Here is a 17482-nt window from a genome sequence, read left to right on the forward strand (position 1 = left end):
TTACCCTTAACGACGCTCTCAGCGACTTCTTATACTGTCAGCAGTATAATTAACTTACTCCTTCACTCGCCTCATCGGAGTGAAGCTCTCCCGCTCTCCTTCAAAATCTCTTCCAGTCAGACAGCCCTAACAATTAATAAAAGCTTACTACCTTGTTTGTTGATTTGCCAGGGGTGTCACCGAGAATAATTGCCTGTGCATCCTCCACCATAACTGTAAGGGGTATACAGTTAAAGACCCAGAACCAGATATGAAGAATGAAGACCCGGAGTCAGAATTATAAAAAATTAAAGAAAAGTTTTACTGAAGATAGTATGCAGTTTCATCAGCAGAAGTCAGCTTCAAGACTCACACAGGAGTTCGTAGGCCGCCCCCCTTACAGTTACAAAGATCACAGCAGTTATACCATTTCCAAGGTCTAAGCTACGTCATTGCTTACAGGTTGAATGATTCTCATTGGCTAAGAAACATTAAGAGCCTAAACAATTTAACACATGTGAGGAGATAGGGGTGCCTATCGCCATTAGTCAAGATAGTTGTCGTCCACTCATTAGATTTAGGTCTGTGGTGGCCTCGCAGGTTAGAGAAGGGCGCCGGGGTGTCTGGTCCGACCGTCCAGAACCTACATAGAATGTCATACGCACACACACACAAATAACAGACACTAGCAAATAACAGCTCCCATCAAGGCTGAAGAGAGTCTGAGCTCCTTATTATCAGTTAAGTATACCAAAACACAATGCTAAAACATTCACTCATTTGGGAGAAAAACAGATCACTGGCATTTACTCCCAAGGAAGGAAATATACTGGAAAGAATACATTTTAATACAACATTTAAAGTTCGATTGTAACGCTCAATATAGCTTGACCATATGTCCAGCGAAGAATCATTTGTGTCCACGCTGCCTTTAGGACCCTCTACTGATACCAGAGAAAGAGACAAACGGCCTTGTGGGTTAAGTGGCCTTCGTGTCCTGCGTGTACTACGTGCAATCTCAAAGTAAGATTGGAATGCACCTAAAAGAAACTGGTTACTTACATCCATGCATTTAAGAAAATATAATTTCACAAGCACAAAGAATATAAAAATTATTATGTGATAATGAATATATTTGATTATTGATTTTTATAAAGGAAGTATATAACCATTCAAAATGATATATGATTATATATGTATTTGAAGAGGCAAGGGATTTTGACCAACCCTTCAGTCCACAAGACAGGTAAGCAGTCAGGTAAATCCATACACACGGTAGAGAGTGACGAGACCATACAAAGGATGTGTGAAGTCTGAAGTATTTATCGGAGTTCTTAATGAGCGTTAACAGGTGCAGCAGTTAGTATTTAGGTGAGCTGGAACGAGTGGGTGGAGCTGTAGGGTCTGGTACTGATGTTGTGGCTGAGTCTGTGAAAGTCAGAATATATCAATGTAAATCGGTTTCCTTCGTCGTAATGCATTTTTGGCAATACATAATTAATCCTGCTTTGTTTGTCTTACCCTGATTCACTATGGTTGTCACATAATACAGACATACAGAAATGACCAGAATCGAGGTAAAACTCGAACAGGTTTTTTTATTAGATGTTTTGGCAGGACCACAATCAATAAACAGGTAAGTGATGAATATAGAGATCTTAGATCAGTGGTGTCCAATCCTGCTCCTGGAGGGCCACTGAATCCTGCTGAAGATACACAGAGTCTCCTGGTCTTCGCTTCGGAATTTCCTACAGTTTTGGTGCCATGACCCGGATAGAGCTCCTCTCCTTACATAAGTCCAGACTGAATCTTTCAGCTAAACCATGATTTGGTGAGTGTTACTCTATCCAAAGAACATCTATAGACCAGTACATGTGGTTATTCTCTGCGCTGCCAGAGAAATGTTAACAAACAGCTACAGGGTTTTGTTAACAGAATAGTTATCCTCTACTTTGCTAGAGAAGAAGGCTCATCCTCTGTTAAGTCAGGGAAGGTTACAACTGTTGTAGTGTGTTAGAAAATTATCCTCTGCTTTCCAGGGAAGTTTTAATACATTATGATGCGTATTAACTAGGTTATCCTCTGCTTTGTCATGGAAGGTTAATAACAATTGCTCTGTGTTAACAAATTTACAAGTTTATCCTCTGCCTGTCAGGGACGTGTTTGAAGTATCCTGTTGTGATAGAAAGACATTACAAAATGTTGAGAATGAACGCTAGACCAACAACTGAAAAAAGTGGACTATCTCCCTTTATGGACAGGACAAATCATTGATAGGGGAGCACATGGACTCCATAGTGATTGAGTCGGTCATAATGGATTTGACAAAGAAATTTTATATTGATCCAGAAAAAGTATGGTCAAAATTAAAGAATGCAAAAAAAGTAATTGGTGCATGCATCAGAAAGAAAAATATGAAAGGCACTATCTGCTGCCACGGAGAATTTACTCTATCCATAGCACCAGAACAAATCCAACGTAATGCTAAGTTAGAAGAACATAACAAACAATTGCACACTTGAGTGTCCTGTCTCATGAAAAAGGTGGGTCATAACAAAGCCTCAATCAAATGTGACCAACAGTCAGATGAAAGCTATGCTGACTTACAGTCTTTATGTAAACTAGAGGACAATAGCAATACTGGTTTAATGGATAAATATGTAAATGCAGTTGAAGTGTGTGGAGCAAGACAAAAGACTCAGAGTAGGGTTGAAGGGGTTGACGCTGTTCCATGTGCAACCCCCATAGTGCCGTTTCAAGCAGTCAATACAACTCAGGTCCTGAAGCCAGAGAATTGCTGAGAGTTTGCCATCAGTACATGAACATTTTTCTGAGTTTAGGACAGAGTTGTTTAGAAAGATGCAACTCTATGACACGTGCTCAGCATTGGATGAAAGAGTGTAGGAAAAACAAAAAGAACATCAGAGAAATTAACAATGTAAATTGATTGAAGGGGAGGGGGGGGAGGGGAGGGGGGGCAGGATATGCTGTTGCTTTCTAGTACATCTGCAAGCTTATTCACAAGCTTTAAAGCCAAATTAACTCATGTCTCACACGGTACAGTGTGCACACCACCTACAGGGGCAGACTAGGACATGCAGATCAGTGAGGAGCCCAGTGAAGAACCGAAGTGCAACAGGCCTTGGGGGCCAACCCAGTGGTGAAGACTTCCTCACAGGTTTCCCCCTCTCAGTAATTTATACCCACCTTACTGGTCCATAGGTGTCAAATTATTTAAGACTATGTTAAGAAAAACACTATGATCACCATATTTTATATAATACGGTTAGATGTAAAACCACTATTCGATCAACAGACGAATGTAAAAGAAGTAGTCTATGCATGAATACTGCTGGTCTGCTGTTTCTTTGTTTTCTTGTGTTACAGGTATGTGTAAATGCCATGATGTCTTCATAACTGGCACCCTGGTTTACCCTAGAGCATAATCTCAGACATCCATGGACATGGAAGTCGGAGTCACAGCAGTATGGAGACGAGTTTGTTGAGGATCAGTGCCGATGGCTGTCGTGTCCATGAGGCCTTAACACGGGCTGATGAGGCTGGAACTTCAGGGATGCGTCATGGATAGTTCCAGGTGCAGGTCCACCATCTGATCTGGAGATGGCCGGGATCTGGGACTGGTTATTGAGATTTATAACCAGACACCAGCTTCTAGCAGTGTTTCTGAGGAATCTTAGCCCATTCCTCAGCAATGGCCTCCAGTTCAGTAACATTCGTGGGTTTGCGTGCTGCAACCGCCTTCTTTAAATCCCACCAGAGATTTTATATGGGGTTCAAGTCAGGTGACTGTGATGCCACTGTAGAATCTTCCAGGACTTTTTCTACAACCAAGCCTTGGTGGAATTTGAGGTAGGCTTGGGATCATTGTCCTGTTGGAAGGTCCAATGATGCCCACGATTCAGCTTTCTCACTGACGGCATGATATGACGTTTCCTCCTAGGATTTCCTTATACTTCAATGAATCCATCTTGCATTCCACATGCTGCAGATTTCCAGCCCCAGAGCATCAAGGAGCCACCACCATGCTTAACTGTAAGCAGAGTGTTCTTATCAGCATATGCTTCCTTTTTCTTCCTCCAGACATACCGCTGATCCATAGGGCTCAAAAATTCCAGTTTTGTTTCATCACTCCACAGAACAGAATGACAAACTTCTGTGGCTTATTGATATGCTTTTGAGCAAATTGGAGACGGCTTTTCTTGTGCTTTTGGGTCAGTAGTAGTGTACGTCTTGGAGTTCTGGCATGGAAACCGCATCCGTTTAGTACACGCCTTACTGTGTAAGCTGAAACCTCAACGACTGTTGCCACCAAATCTTGCTGCAGGTCTTTTGCAGTCAACTCTAGGGTTTTACTGAACCTGCCTTCTCAGAAATCTGGTTGCTGTTGATAGCTTCCTTTTTCTGCCCAGTCCAGGTATTGTAACCACTGTTCCTTTAACTTCGAACCTGCGAACTATGCTTCCAACGGTGTCTCTAGGAACATTTAGTGACTTCACTATCTTTTTGTATCCTTTTCCTTGTTTGTGAAGGGCGATCATATCTTCTCTGAACTTTTTAGACTTTTCTTTTGACTTAGCCATTTTTCTTACATGCAGTCAAACGTGACACTCAACAAACCTAGCCCGTTCATATATGTCATATGTTTTCTAGCTCAAGGACACCTGGTGCAACTAATGAAGCCCTTGCAGAGTAGTTAAAAGTTTAATTTTTAGTTGAATTTGTGGAAACCACTTGAAACATTTGTTGTGTTGAGCTATTTCAATTACTTCTGTTTGATTTGTTCATTGCAAACAGCTGAAAGTTTGTAAATTTTGCCAATAAACCTGATTTGCAATGGGGGTTGAATAATTTCGATTACAACTGTAACTATTTCAAGTTACATGACTGTAAAATGGGACTTTTGCTAACAAACATAAGCCCTAGAATGGAATTACAAAGGTTTAAATTTGCATTATGTGAGAGATATTAGAACTCTCAAAGGGGGATTGTGGGATTACACATTTAAAAATCTTTTTAAGATCTGCTGATCCTACGTCCTGACATAACATCACATGAAAAACTAAGGTAAACTATACTGTATTCGGCAATCAAGGTGAACATGATGGCATCAGTTTACTGATAGAGTTTCCAGTAAGGGGGTTTTGTCAGTCTGTGATCTTCCTACTGAGAGTCAAACTATGTATGAATGTTAAGTCTTCCTTCTCGTGACCAAGTGCTGTTCATACCATTTGGGGGTACTATTATCTACACTGTCATGGGTAATTGTCTGTATTGTCTTAAGATGCTTTTGTTTTAGTGGTCACTTCTAAGGCTGTGTGTAAGGTCAACACATTTAAGGACTGGCCACCGAATAAATGTACAGCTCCAGTCGGACTGCAGCGACCAACAGCACATTCTTAATAAAGAATCCTGCTGAAAATACACCAAGTCTCCTGGTCTTCGCTTCTAAATTTCTTACAGTGTGACAGTCGGATGAGTGAGATGGAACCTGGCGTGATCGTGACAATGGTAAGCCTATTATAGGTGTCTATATTTTAGACCTGTTGGTTTTTCGCAGGGAAATGCATACATATTTGAAATGTTGTAAAAGCGACGAGGAGGTGACGATTACTCAACTGGTGAGTAAAGTATTTTATTGAACAGATAAATTGCCAAATGTAGCTCTCTAACAGAGTTCACTGTAAAGCATTATCTATTGGTAGGTGTCATTTCATCATGGTTGTTGTAGCGCTCTGCTGGAATTTAATTTCAAGGAAGTACCGAGTCTATTAATGGGTATAGCTTGAGATCCTTTCCATCTGAAGAATATCTCTTAAGCCTAGTAGTTAATGTTTTATGAGCAGTAGGATAATATTCATCTGCACAGTCACGCAGAGCCGAAGCACAACCAAAACAATGTTCTTCCGCAAAATGAATCCAGTTTTGTTTTTTAACCACTACAGGGCAAAAAGTTACATAGGGTACCTTTAATTTATTAAAGAAGTAATTATGCCATTTATAATCACGTGATCCTGAGTGGCTCACCCCGCAGTAATTTGACATGTTTCCTTGAATTTGTTAAAACCCAATGTGAAATATCACTTAGATGTTTACACATTTTTATCTGTAAATAGGTATAACTAGTTCAACACATCTAAAACATGTCCATATCAGGGTTTCCTGCACAACCTCACCAGTATGTTCTGTTCGGTCAGGGTCTCTCTGTCGCACACACTCTTGCACTGCAAAATATTTGAGAAGCCTACAACGAACTGAGCCATTCTCAAAACACAAATATATATTTATATGCCTATAGAGAATATATGCATCGGTCACTCATTTACCAATTGTGTGTATGCCTGCCTGACAATGCTGCCTGACAATGCTCTTCAGCCATCATAGCTGAATGAGTTATATAAGAGAGTTGCTCATGTAGTGGTTTTTACGACATTTCGGGGAAAGCTATGGTCATCATCCAACAAGTATAAAAGAAATTAGAGTAATAACTGAGGAACTGAGTCCAGAGCCACAGTAATTATCTATCCTTGATGTGACTTTCCATTCTGGTCTGGTTTCTTTTTGTGAGTAATATATGATGTATCGTGTAATGTAATTTGTATTCATACTCAGTGTCACATTAAATATTTCAACCAAATATCCACTGTACTTTATTTTAAGCAATTTGCATCAATGCAGAGAGTTTCAGTGTAACTTTTGAAGTTATGCAGTTTTGTTTAACCTTGTTATAACCTTTGTTATGTGGACTTTTAGGTTAGATTCTGCCCTGTTCGGTTCCTGTTTCCTGTTTCCTGTACCACATGTTGTAGTCCTGTGTAGCTTTAGGGGCCATTTACACGACACTGTCTTGAACTAAAAACGGAAACCGCTGTCTGTATGCGTTAATGCCGTTCATTTATGACGTTTTAGGGGTCTGAAAACACACTGAAAACCCTAATAAGTTGATTGAACTCAATTGATTTGAGTAAACTCGTTCCCTCAATTTAATTGAGTAATGGGGTCTCCCAAAACGTGCATATTTAAGTGTACTTAACTTGGTGCTTATGTAGACTGTAACACTGAAGCAGTGTTAAAGTTAATGAGATAATTAAGTGATTAAGTGATATTAATCATAATTTTTAAGTCACCGTTGTGGAGATCAGTGTTTGGTTTAGTTGGGCTCTTGACCCTTAACTCATTAACTTTATATTTTGTTTGACGGCTGTAACTCAGTTGTAACCAGATAAACAAATAGAAAAGGTCAGCTGATAGTGGTGATTGTGTTTTAACATAATCATTATTTTATAATTATTGGAATTTAATCTTTGAAGTCACATAAAGCTGAATCATGTTCACCTGCACTGTTTATATTTTAAATAATATTTGTAACATTTAAATTTTAATCCAAATATTCTCTTTTAAGGTTGTTATCATAAAAAAATATGTAGATCATATTATTTTAGACACATAGATATCAAGAATCAGCCTGTGAATCTCAACAATGGTGACATAAAGCATGTTGCAGTGCATTTTGGGGGCCACCAATCAAAACTGGCTCCCATCATGCATTGCTGCATGAATAATAATGAGCTTATGTTCAGAGGTGATCCGTTTATCACCATTGCTGAGAATCATACGCTGAATCTTGATGTCGGTGTGTCTAAAAATAATATACGGTAATATGTATAAGAACAACTTTAAAGAAATTGTTTGCATAATGATGTAATCATTGAAAATGTTATGCTGTACAAGGACAGTGTTGTTATAATTAATAACATAAATCTAATTCGGAAATTGGGCTTTAAATGAGTTTAGGAATCAGGTCAAAAGATTGTGAAATAATGATTATGTTAAAACACAATCACCACCATCAGATCACCTTTTCTATTTGTTCATCTGGCTGTTATAACTGAGTTACAGCAGTCAAACAAAATATAAAGTTAATGATCAAAGGGTCAAGAGCCCAACTAAAACAAACACTTATCACCATAACGGTGACTTAAAAATTATGGTTTTCTCCTTCAGTGATTCTGCTTGTTAACATCAGGTAACTTCAATAATGCTCAATCATCACTCAATTATTCACTTAATTATCTCATTACCTTTAGCACTGCTTCAGTGTTCATTTAACACTCTTGAGTGTGGACTGATATAAACACTGAGCAGTGTTCATTTAACACGGGGGGATTTTGCTGTGTACTTAAATATACAAGTACACTTGAAATCAACACTAAGTTAAGTGAACTTTATTGTTTAAGTACATTAAATAATCGACTAAGTTTGGTGAACTAAACAATTTAAGTCAAGTCTACATAAGCACCAAGTTAAGTACACTTAAATATGCACGTTTTGGGAGACCCCATTACTCAATTAAATTGAGGGAACGAGTTTACTCAAATCAATTGAGTTCAATCAACTTATTAGATTTTTTCAGTGTTAACTTTCAGAACTTGTACAAATGACGCTCAATCATCACTCAATTAATCACTTAATTATCTCATTAACTTTAACACTGGTTCAGTGTTACTTATAACACTCTTGAGTGTGGACTCATATAAACACTGAGCAATGTAAATTTAACACTGGGGATGTACTGTATTATGGGTATTAAAGTTTATTTATCAAGTTTAAAGTATCAGATTTAAAAACAAAAATCAGTTTATTTCCATTACGATCAATAATTGTAATATAATGAAAGCCATTTGTTTTCTGGTAAAATAAGAATGACACCTTGCACTTGAAGAAAGCATGTATGAATGTATTCATTTCACAGTCAAGAAAACAACATCTGTGAAAATGACCTTTTGTAAGGATTAATCATGATTTTGAGCTCATAGCACTTGAAATCTTAAGTTTATGTATTTTGAAGGTAAATAAGTTATTTGAACTTATATTTTTGAGTGACAGGGCCAAAATGCTAAATTTAAAGTAATGTTTAGTCAAGTACACTTGATTGTTTAAGTAAAGACAGCATTAGGGTTTACAGTGCAGGTTTCAAAATGCAAGTTTTTGAAAACGAAAGGCCTACTCTTGTCTCCGTGTAAATTACAAAAACACATTTTTGTGAATTTGTGAAAACGCTGGCATCATGTACATGCTTATTACGTTATGTTCAGGTGCGTAGTTTTTCTAAGTGTGGAAGTTTGTCACTTAACAAAGTGGCATCGCCAACTAGGCCTACTACACTGACGGCATAATACAGCGCTTTTAGTTTTTCACGGATCTGTGTGAGCTGTCATTGTCATCTGTAGGCTACGCAAAAAAAAAGGAAAAACTTATCTGTTTTTAGTCTAAAGCTACACAGTTTAATTAGCTTTTGATTGTTCCCAGGTGTGTCTTGTAAACTTGGTACCCTCTGTGTATTAAATTCCCATGTTTCCTGTGTTAATTGTGAAGTCTTTCCAAGTTGTTACGTTGAGGTTTTCGGTTTTCCCGTGTCTTGTTTTCCTGCTTCAGTCATTTGTATTTTTGTTATTTCTTTAATAAACCTTCTCTGCAACTGGATCCTATTTCCCTTGCTTCTGAGTTTTACCCAACGTTACAAGTATAAAATGCACAGCTATCATCCTAAGCCATGCTGGCTCTGATATGAGCTGCTTTTATAATCACAAACATGCATGCACAGACACGCAACAGCTGTCATTCACATTCCTTCTGCACCCTCTTTATTTACTGGCTCGGTAATATTTTCCAAACTTACTGTTTCTATGGCAAGCCATTGTCCAACAGAAGATAATAACAGAAAACCAGGAATGTTCACACCTGATTCTTGGATTTAACTGATGGCAATTAATACTCACCTGTTATAAAACATGATGTGTTGCAATATATAAAACCTTAGTGTACAATAAAAGTGTTAGTGATTGGAAGATGAAAGTGGACAGGCCTTCTCAATATGTCGTACATTGCATTATTTAGCTTCAGTTTCAGATTAAAATGTACAATGTAATCAAGCAAAAATAAATAAATAATAATTTGAAACCAAAAAGAACATCAGACATGTTCACACAGACATAGATGAGTTATTTCAATTACCTAGTGAATCAGTTATTTCCTTTGACGATTTGCCCATTTATGTGTGAATGTGTACAAGTGGGTTGTATGTGTCTGCTGTGTTGCCATGGATATCTATCTATCTTTCTAATAACTCGCACCTGCAGTCAATAATTTAACATTAGTCGAAATCATGTGTAAATCAGTGTAAATATGCTTGTTGCTGTTTCACCTGTTTCTCAACTTTTTGTTATGAGTTATGTTAGATGCCTTAAATGGTTTATCCTGATTCTAACAGTAGTTTAAAGTTTATTTTAAAAATGCTGTGCTAAATTCTTTACTTTTTAGTATTAAAAATGAATCAATTATTGTTTATAAAATATATTTAAATGGATAGTTTGTTGTGTTATTTTGATTTTGATTATTTTGAAAATCTATTTATGTATCTATCTATCTATCTATCTATCTATCTATCTATCTATCTATCTATCTATCTATCTATCTATCTATCTATCTATCTATCTATCTATCTATCTATCTATCTATCTATCTATCTATCTATCTATCTATCTATCTATCTATCTATCTATCTTTTAGCAATAAAATTATCCTAAAGCAGTGGTTCTTCACCTCGGGGGCCATACAGAGCCCATAAGGGCCCTCAAAACAACAACGCGCACAAACAATGAATTGTGTTTTAAACGGTCTTTCATCACAAAACCAAAATATGTTGGAGCTCGGAGGAGAATAAACCACAACACAAATCAAAGACAAGAACCTAAGTGAGTTTACGTCTCACAATTCTGACTTTTTTTCATCAGATTATGATGATTTTTTTTTTCAGTGGCGGAAACAAGCTTCCTAGAGTTTTTTGCTTTAGTTTGAGCTTTATATAAATTGTATGTAGATGTTGAGAGTTTATAATCACTGTCTGAATTTGACCAGAAGTGCACGTTCCTCACAACAGGAGTTTCCATTCTTCCATTCAAGTCCTTCCATTCAGTCTGGACTGAACATCAATTTTGAATGATCTCATTCAATCAAACAAACACGCTGGAGACAACACTGCAATAAATGGCAACTTGCAGTTGTCCCCTTTCTAACACATACTCATTTTTTTGTATAAATGCATTTAGGTTGATTCAGTGATGTTAAATAATATTTTGCCTTGAATAAAATGAGTTAATTTAGATGTTACCATTTTAGGTTACTATTTTTTCAGTGTAGTTGCTAAGCCAAGTCCTGAGCTAAGTTCTGTCTGTAAGAATCGGGGCTGGTCAACGCTACACAATTCTTTGCCAACTTTTCTTTTCTAACCAGTCAGTTTCCAGCTCTTTCCTGATTCTCATACGTGTCCTGCATGTGGGTTTCGTAACCTGAATTGCATCAGCGATTTGTAACCCCAGCTGATGTTGTATAAATCCATGCCTTTGTGAATTTAGTCTTCCTTTCCCTAACATCCATTTCACATTCCACTGTCACTTAGGTAATTTGGCTCACCACACCAGTGATAAATTTTTCAGCAGGTTTTGTTTGGCATGCTGGTGCTTGCAGAGCCTTTCCTGAAAGTTCCCAGTACCACCCAAAGAATTGTCTCAACACAATGAAGCCTAGTTTCTCTAATTCATTTCTTTGATTTAGAACATTTCATTCTTTTTAGTTTATGGTGGGTGCAGTGCAATTAACTTTTTTTCTTGCCTGTGCTGATGATATGTTTCTTCCTGAGCCTTTGCTTCTTTCAAGCACAATAATGTAAGTTTCACCCTTTAATTTCCCTAACCTCAAATTATCCCTCATAAATGAGAAGCCATGAAGAAATGTAATATTCAATATTCTATTATGTTTCAACTACCCTCAACCACTGTATTGTTCCACACTTCCCTTTATCTACGTCTTAAAAATAAATCTTTCCTCTTCACACAGAACCTGCGGTCTTCTGCATTTGAACTTTGCTTGTCGTCTGGGAAAAGTAAACTCTCTTAGTTTTCTAATCAATTTTTTTCTTCCAGTTTAAGGCAACAAACCCCTTTCCCAGAAGAGCATGCAACATTTTCCTGCCCTACGAGCGCATTCCCGCACGTCACCATGTGCAGTTTTCTGTGTGTTGTTCCAGCTTGATTGTTATGGAGCTTGACAGTGTATGTTGGCTCTGGTCAATATGGTGGTGTTATTTTGTCTGGGTTCATTGCAGTCAGTATTCATCACATCATGCACAAGTTGGATCTGCTGAAGAGAATCACTGATTCACTGTGGGCTTTTTTTTTTTTTTTATGCAGCCTCATTTTTGGCAAACATACTGCTTTGCAAGTTCAGAGAGTTCAGCAGTTTCCCTTGAAAGACTTTTAGTAAAAGTAATGTAAGAAAAGATTTAGCAATTACAGCAATTACAGGGCCAAGCACAGTGGATGAAACGTCATAACTTTAGCACAATCCAATGAATTCAGAGAACAGTAGAACAATTGTTTTAGGATAATATATTCTGTACTCCTCAGAATACCCATATAAGACTCAAGTATCCATCCAATACATTTTGTGTGGACTTTTTTTTTAAGATTGGACAAAGATAAAATTTGCTGGACATTTTTAAATACACTATTGTTCAAAAGTTTGGGTCAGTATGATGTTTTTGGATACAGAAAATTGTGAAATTAATAATAGCTGTTTTCTATATTCAAAATGTAATTTATCCATGTGATGGTAAAGCTGTATTTTCAGCATCATTACTCCAGTCTTCAGTGTCACATGTTCCTCAGAAAGCATTCTAATATGCTGATTTACTGCTCAAGAAACATAATATTATTATCAATGTTGAAAACAGTTGTGCTGCTTAATATTTTGTTGACACTGATGCATTTTTTGTATTTTTTACTGTTCGGATTAATAGAAAGTTCACAATAGCATTTATTTGAAATAGATTTTTTTTTTATAAAACTACAAATGTCACTAAAAGTATAAAAATAATATTTTCTTGAAAATTGGACCCCAAAAGTATAAGACTTCAAGAAAATATATATATTTTTGTTTTTGTTATTTTGTTTTAGTTTGGTCTGGTTTGAAAGGCAGTGTATATATTTCTATGCATATGTGTATAAATAAAATGTTCATTGTGCAAGTAAGAATAATTGCCAAAAAAGGGACAAAAAACATATTAACACTTTTTTTTTTATTCAAGAAATGGCCAATACTGTCAACCGTTTACTGCCATTTGAAATGTGGATGCTCAAATAAATAAAAAAAAACCTCTACGTTTAACATTTCATGTAAAAAATCCACACTTGTAACACAAAAGCATATGAGAACACCACCTCGTGATATCTTTTTTCAAGTATGTGTAAAAATAACATTACAACGCTTGTAGCATGTCAATAACAATACGAAAAATCAGCAATAAATACATCATTGAAATAAATTATTAATATAAATAAATTAACAAATAAATATCAATTTAAAATATAACATCATGTATCATGGTGAAAGTAATGAGACCTTCAAAATCTTTAAAGCTCTGAACTCCGCTCGTTCAAGACAATCGTTGGATTAATATTATTTTCTGTGGAGTGCACTGAGCTTGAATTCACCTTTTCAGAACTCTGAAATTTCACATCAGGCACCTGAAAGGACACCATCGGACAGGGTCCATTGATATTCAAGCACACCAGCTTCTTGAGTGAGGCTGTGTTAACAATGTCAAATCCAACTTTCCCACCAAATGTGCTGGGCATCCAGTATTCAGGAGAACAAATAGCATTTCCCATGAGGCCTTTGAGAGAGTAGGGGGCTCCCATCTCCACAATCGTCTCCCCAAATACAGCGTTGGGTCTGGGTTTCTCCACAAGAAGGCCAGGATACAGCTCAACCGCATCTATGTGACCGTACAGCTTCTTCAGTTCGTCTGCCAGCTCCTTGTCTCCTGTTTTACCATACAAAAAAGTTACAGTTAAATAAGAGGTGTATTTTTCCTAATATTCTCATTTCTAAATCTTTATAAAAAGAATTGTTTTTCCATTTTTGCCATATTTTCGGCCTGTTCACACTAAGAACTATAACTATGATTGGCTGTCAATGTTTTTATTGTTCATCAACTGGAAAAAATCGTTCTGAGAGTGATTCCAACAATATAGTTCTTCTGTGTCATTATCATTATAGTTGTAGTGTGGACTTCCGTATTCTCGTAGAATTGGAATGATTATTAAAACTTTTTAGTTACAGTTATCCTCTTTAATGTGAACGGGCCTTTAGGATTGACACCAGTGATGTTCACGGTTTGTCTTACCCGTCATCTCCTCAAAGGACGAGTAGGGCTTCATGTTGAAGCGTTTCCTGTAGGCATTGAAAGACTGGTAGCGCATCTGTCTTGAATGCTCCAGAGCTTTAACAGCAACTCCCTGAACTGAAGCCGGCAGGTTGCGTCCACCAGCTACCTGTTCACGAAAACATGAGATAAATTAACAAAGACAGTAAAGTGAAGACAAAGAGATTTATGCACACTCATGTCGTTCTGACTATTTTCTTCGGCAGAACACAAAAGACGATATTCTGAATAACTTTTTGTGTCCATACTATGAAAGTCAATGGGGTCCAAATCAACATTGAACCTCACTCACTTTCATTGTATGAAGTAAATAACATTAAAATGTTACAAAATATCTTCTTTTGTGTTCCACAAAAGAAAGAAAGTTATGCAGGTTTTGAACAACATTAGGCTTCTCTGAGAATCTTTCTATCTATAAGTGTAACTCACCCTTCCAGCCGTCTGTTTGGTGAAAGACTCCACCAAGTTTCGGATGCCGTGTTCGGTCACTATAGAGTTGTTAAACACAAACTGGTGGTGGCCGTAGACCTGATCCTGGATCTGAAAGTTGTCGGGCATCAGCGGGTGCCAGTGATACAGAGTGTTGAATTCGGAAGCAATGCGGTTCTGGTACTGGAAGCGTTGATTGAAGAGAAGCTCTGGGTCAAACTTGAGCTTGAAGTTGTAGCCACTCAAATGCTGAACGTAGTCCTCAATCACGATTTTGATGGTCTCACCTGGAAGAAAATAATTAAGGAAATATTTAATCTCTCCACAAAAATCGTGAAGATTAGGAATGTTTTAGATGGTGCAACCTTGACTCACCAATCAGGATGAGACGAGTGGTTTGGAAGATTCTTTCGTCATCCCAGTCGGGATGCTCTTGCTTCATGATAACACATACACGGTTGTGTTCACGGAGCCAAATGGTTGCATACATCATCAAACCTGGAACCAGACCGAAGGCCTCATGACCCACAGCAAATTTATGTTCCTCCGGGACATGAGGAGGATAGTGCATCTCCACCTGGACATCTTTCACCAGCGGAGGGTACACCTCACCACCCACAACCTAAGGGTCAAATATGTTTTTTCATTAAATACTTTTTTCACATTTAACCAATACTTATGTCCATTTAAAAGCTGTAGTTCCCCTTAAGATTTGAATTTGGTCATCATTAACTCATTCTCATGTCGTTCCAAACCTGTATGATCTTCTTTCTTCTTAGGAACCTAAAATATCTTGATTAAAAGTCAATGGGGTCCAATGTTTTTTTTGTTTTGTTTTTTTTGTCCCTACTGACTTTCATTGTATGGGCAAAAACGGTTCTTCAAAATGCCCTATTTTATGTTCCACAGAAGAATAAAAGTCATACAAGTTTGAAAAAAATATGAGGGTGAGTAAATGATGACAGAATTTTCTTTTTTTGGGTGAACTATCCCTTTAAGTGCTGTTTCAATGTCCATTTGTATAGCACAAACCTGATACTTTAGCTTTCCATCTTTAAATAGACGAAGTTTGTGTTGTCTCTCCAGCGTCTCTCCATAAATATGCCCCAAGTCCACCTAAAACATTACAGAACCTTTAGAAATTGCATTATAGTTCCATATACACTTTGGATGGTTTGTAAAATTTTCTCTCCAAGTGAATTGGTTAATAGCTTTGAATGCCACTTACTCCATGACCCAAGGCTTTGGTGAAGGCTGGTCCTTTTTTAAAGTCAGACTTGAAGAACTGATGACTGAAATGCTGGGCGAAGAAAGCAAACATGAGACTGGACCTCTGTGGATCAGGGATGAACTGTTTCCTCAACAGCACCTTCTCAACCACCTGCTTTGCATTTGGGAGATCAGGCGTAGGGCAGTTCTGGGGCAATGGGGCGAGGGTGCGGGTGTAATAGGACAGGTTTGAATACGCTTCCCAGCTTTTGTAGTTATAATCTGCATTGTACGTCGGTGGACTGTCGACCAAATAGGACCTTGCTGTAAAACAAGAAAAGGGGAATATTACTTTGTGCAATTATTTATTCGGTGTTACCTATTTGGTAACACTTTACAATAAGGTTCATTTATTAAACTTTAGTTAATATATTAACTAACATGAACTAACCATGAGCAATACATTTGTACGAGTATTTGTTCATCTTTGTTAACGTTAATACAAATCCAGCTGTTCATTGATTGTTCATGTTAGTTCACAGTGCATTAACTAATGTTAACAAGATTTTAATAAAGTATTAGTAAATGTTGAAATTCACATTAACAAAGATTAACAAATGCTGAAGAAGTATTGTTCATTCTTAGTTAATGTAACTAATGTAGTTAACTAATGAACCTTATTGTAAAGTGTTATACCATTTATTCTTATTTTTTAAATTGCATTCAGTTTTACTATGAATCCACTTAAAAAGCAACATCATTCAACTTACATGTCAATATATAGCTCATTATGGCATCTCTCAGGTAAGAAATGTTGTTGATAATGTCCCAGATCCATTTATAATGTGTTAAAATGTAATGCACTATGTCTGGCCTTGGTTTCAGAGTTGATCTGATACGTGTGAGAAGCTCAGCTGTGAGGAAAGAAAGAAAAAAAAACAATTTTGAGTGCACACATTTTCTCTATGTAATTTTTTATCTGTAAATACAATCCATTACCAGACTTACGTGTAGTGCAGTTTTCACCATAATAACCTGTCCTGGTACAGTCACATTCATAAGCATCCGCGCCTTTGGATAAACATACACCCTGGTTTTGGCAAGGCTGTGTACAGCAAGGGTCGTCTGCAAGAAAAAAAAGTCATGACGTACAATTTTTTTAAAAAATTAAGATTGTTTCCATGCATGATTATAGGTTATTGCATGTAGAAAAATCAAACTGTGAAAGAAGCAGTCAAACATTGCTAAAGCTGAGTTAACTTACATCCTTCACCGGGAAAGATCCAAAAGCTTGAAAGTAGCACCAGGCAAACCAGTCTATTCATTCCAGTGGTTTTATCTATAATGTCTTACTCCGAAGCAGAGACGCGCACTCTGGTACAGCTCGTGGAATTCTGTGCGCCTTGAAGCGATCCTGCGCCTTTTAAACTGTTTGAGGGGGAAGTTATCTTGCGCAATTTCCAAGATGATTAGAAAAAAAGGTTTGTAACGTCAAACCTAACGACTGCATTTTTCCACAAGGTGCACATTCATCAAGGATTTATATTTGGGAAAAGGTAGCCA

The 17482-nt window shown here is 37.2% G+C and overlaps 2 protein-coding genes across 3 annotated transcripts in view; one reads left to right on the forward strand and one right to left on the reverse strand.

The window, feature by feature from the left end:
- Window positions 1–17482, forward strand: part of arpc5a (actin related protein 2/3 complex, subunit 5A) — a 110998-nt gene that overhangs the window by 55975 nt on the left and 37541 nt on the right. The window lies entirely within an intron of this gene.
- Window positions 13233–17325, reverse strand: ptgs2a (prostaglandin-endoperoxide synthase 2a). Of its 2 annotated transcripts, none has more exons than XM_056244678.1 (9): window positions 17184–17325; window positions 16928–17044; window positions 16690–16833; window positions 15939–16243; window positions 15743–15826; window positions 15086–15332; window positions 14711–14997; window positions 14243–14390; window positions 13233–13879 (listed from the first exon to the last, which is right to left on the reverse strand). In XM_056244678.1, exons 1-9 carry the CDS (start codon window positions 17242–17244, stop codon window positions 13467–13469), a joined length of 1806 nt encoding a protein of 601 aa, XP_056100653.1. In that variant the 5' UTR covers window positions 17245–17325; the 3' UTR covers window positions 13233–13466. The 2 variants fall into 2 exon arrangements, with proteins under 2 accessions (XP_056100653.1, XP_056100654.1); XM_056244679.1 differs by having other exon boundaries at window positions 14243–14386; window positions 14707–14997.

Source organism: Rhinichthys klamathensis, unplaced genomic scaffold, assembly GCF_029890125.1.
Source record: "Rhinichthys klamathensis goyatoka isolate OS25496 unplaced genomic scaffold, OSU_Roscu_1.1 h1tg001043l_1, whole genome shotgun sequence".
NCBI lineage: Eukaryota > Metazoa > Chordata > Actinopteri > Cypriniformes > Leuciscidae > Rhinichthys > Rhinichthys klamathensis.

Coding starts and splice junctions, on each gene's coding strand:
- ptgs2a (XM_056244678.1), bottom strand. CDS start 17,244: ATGAATAGACTGGTTTGCCTGGTGCTACTTTCAAGCTTTTGGATCTTT. Junction 16,244..16,689: donor AATGAGCTATATATTGACAT/GTAAGTTGAATG, acceptor CTTGTTTTACAG/CAAGGTCCTATTTGGTCGAC. Junction 15,333..15,742: donor ATGGAAAGCTAAAGTATCAG/GTTTGTGCTATA, acceptor TTTGACCCTTAG/GTTGTGGGTGGTGAGGTGTA.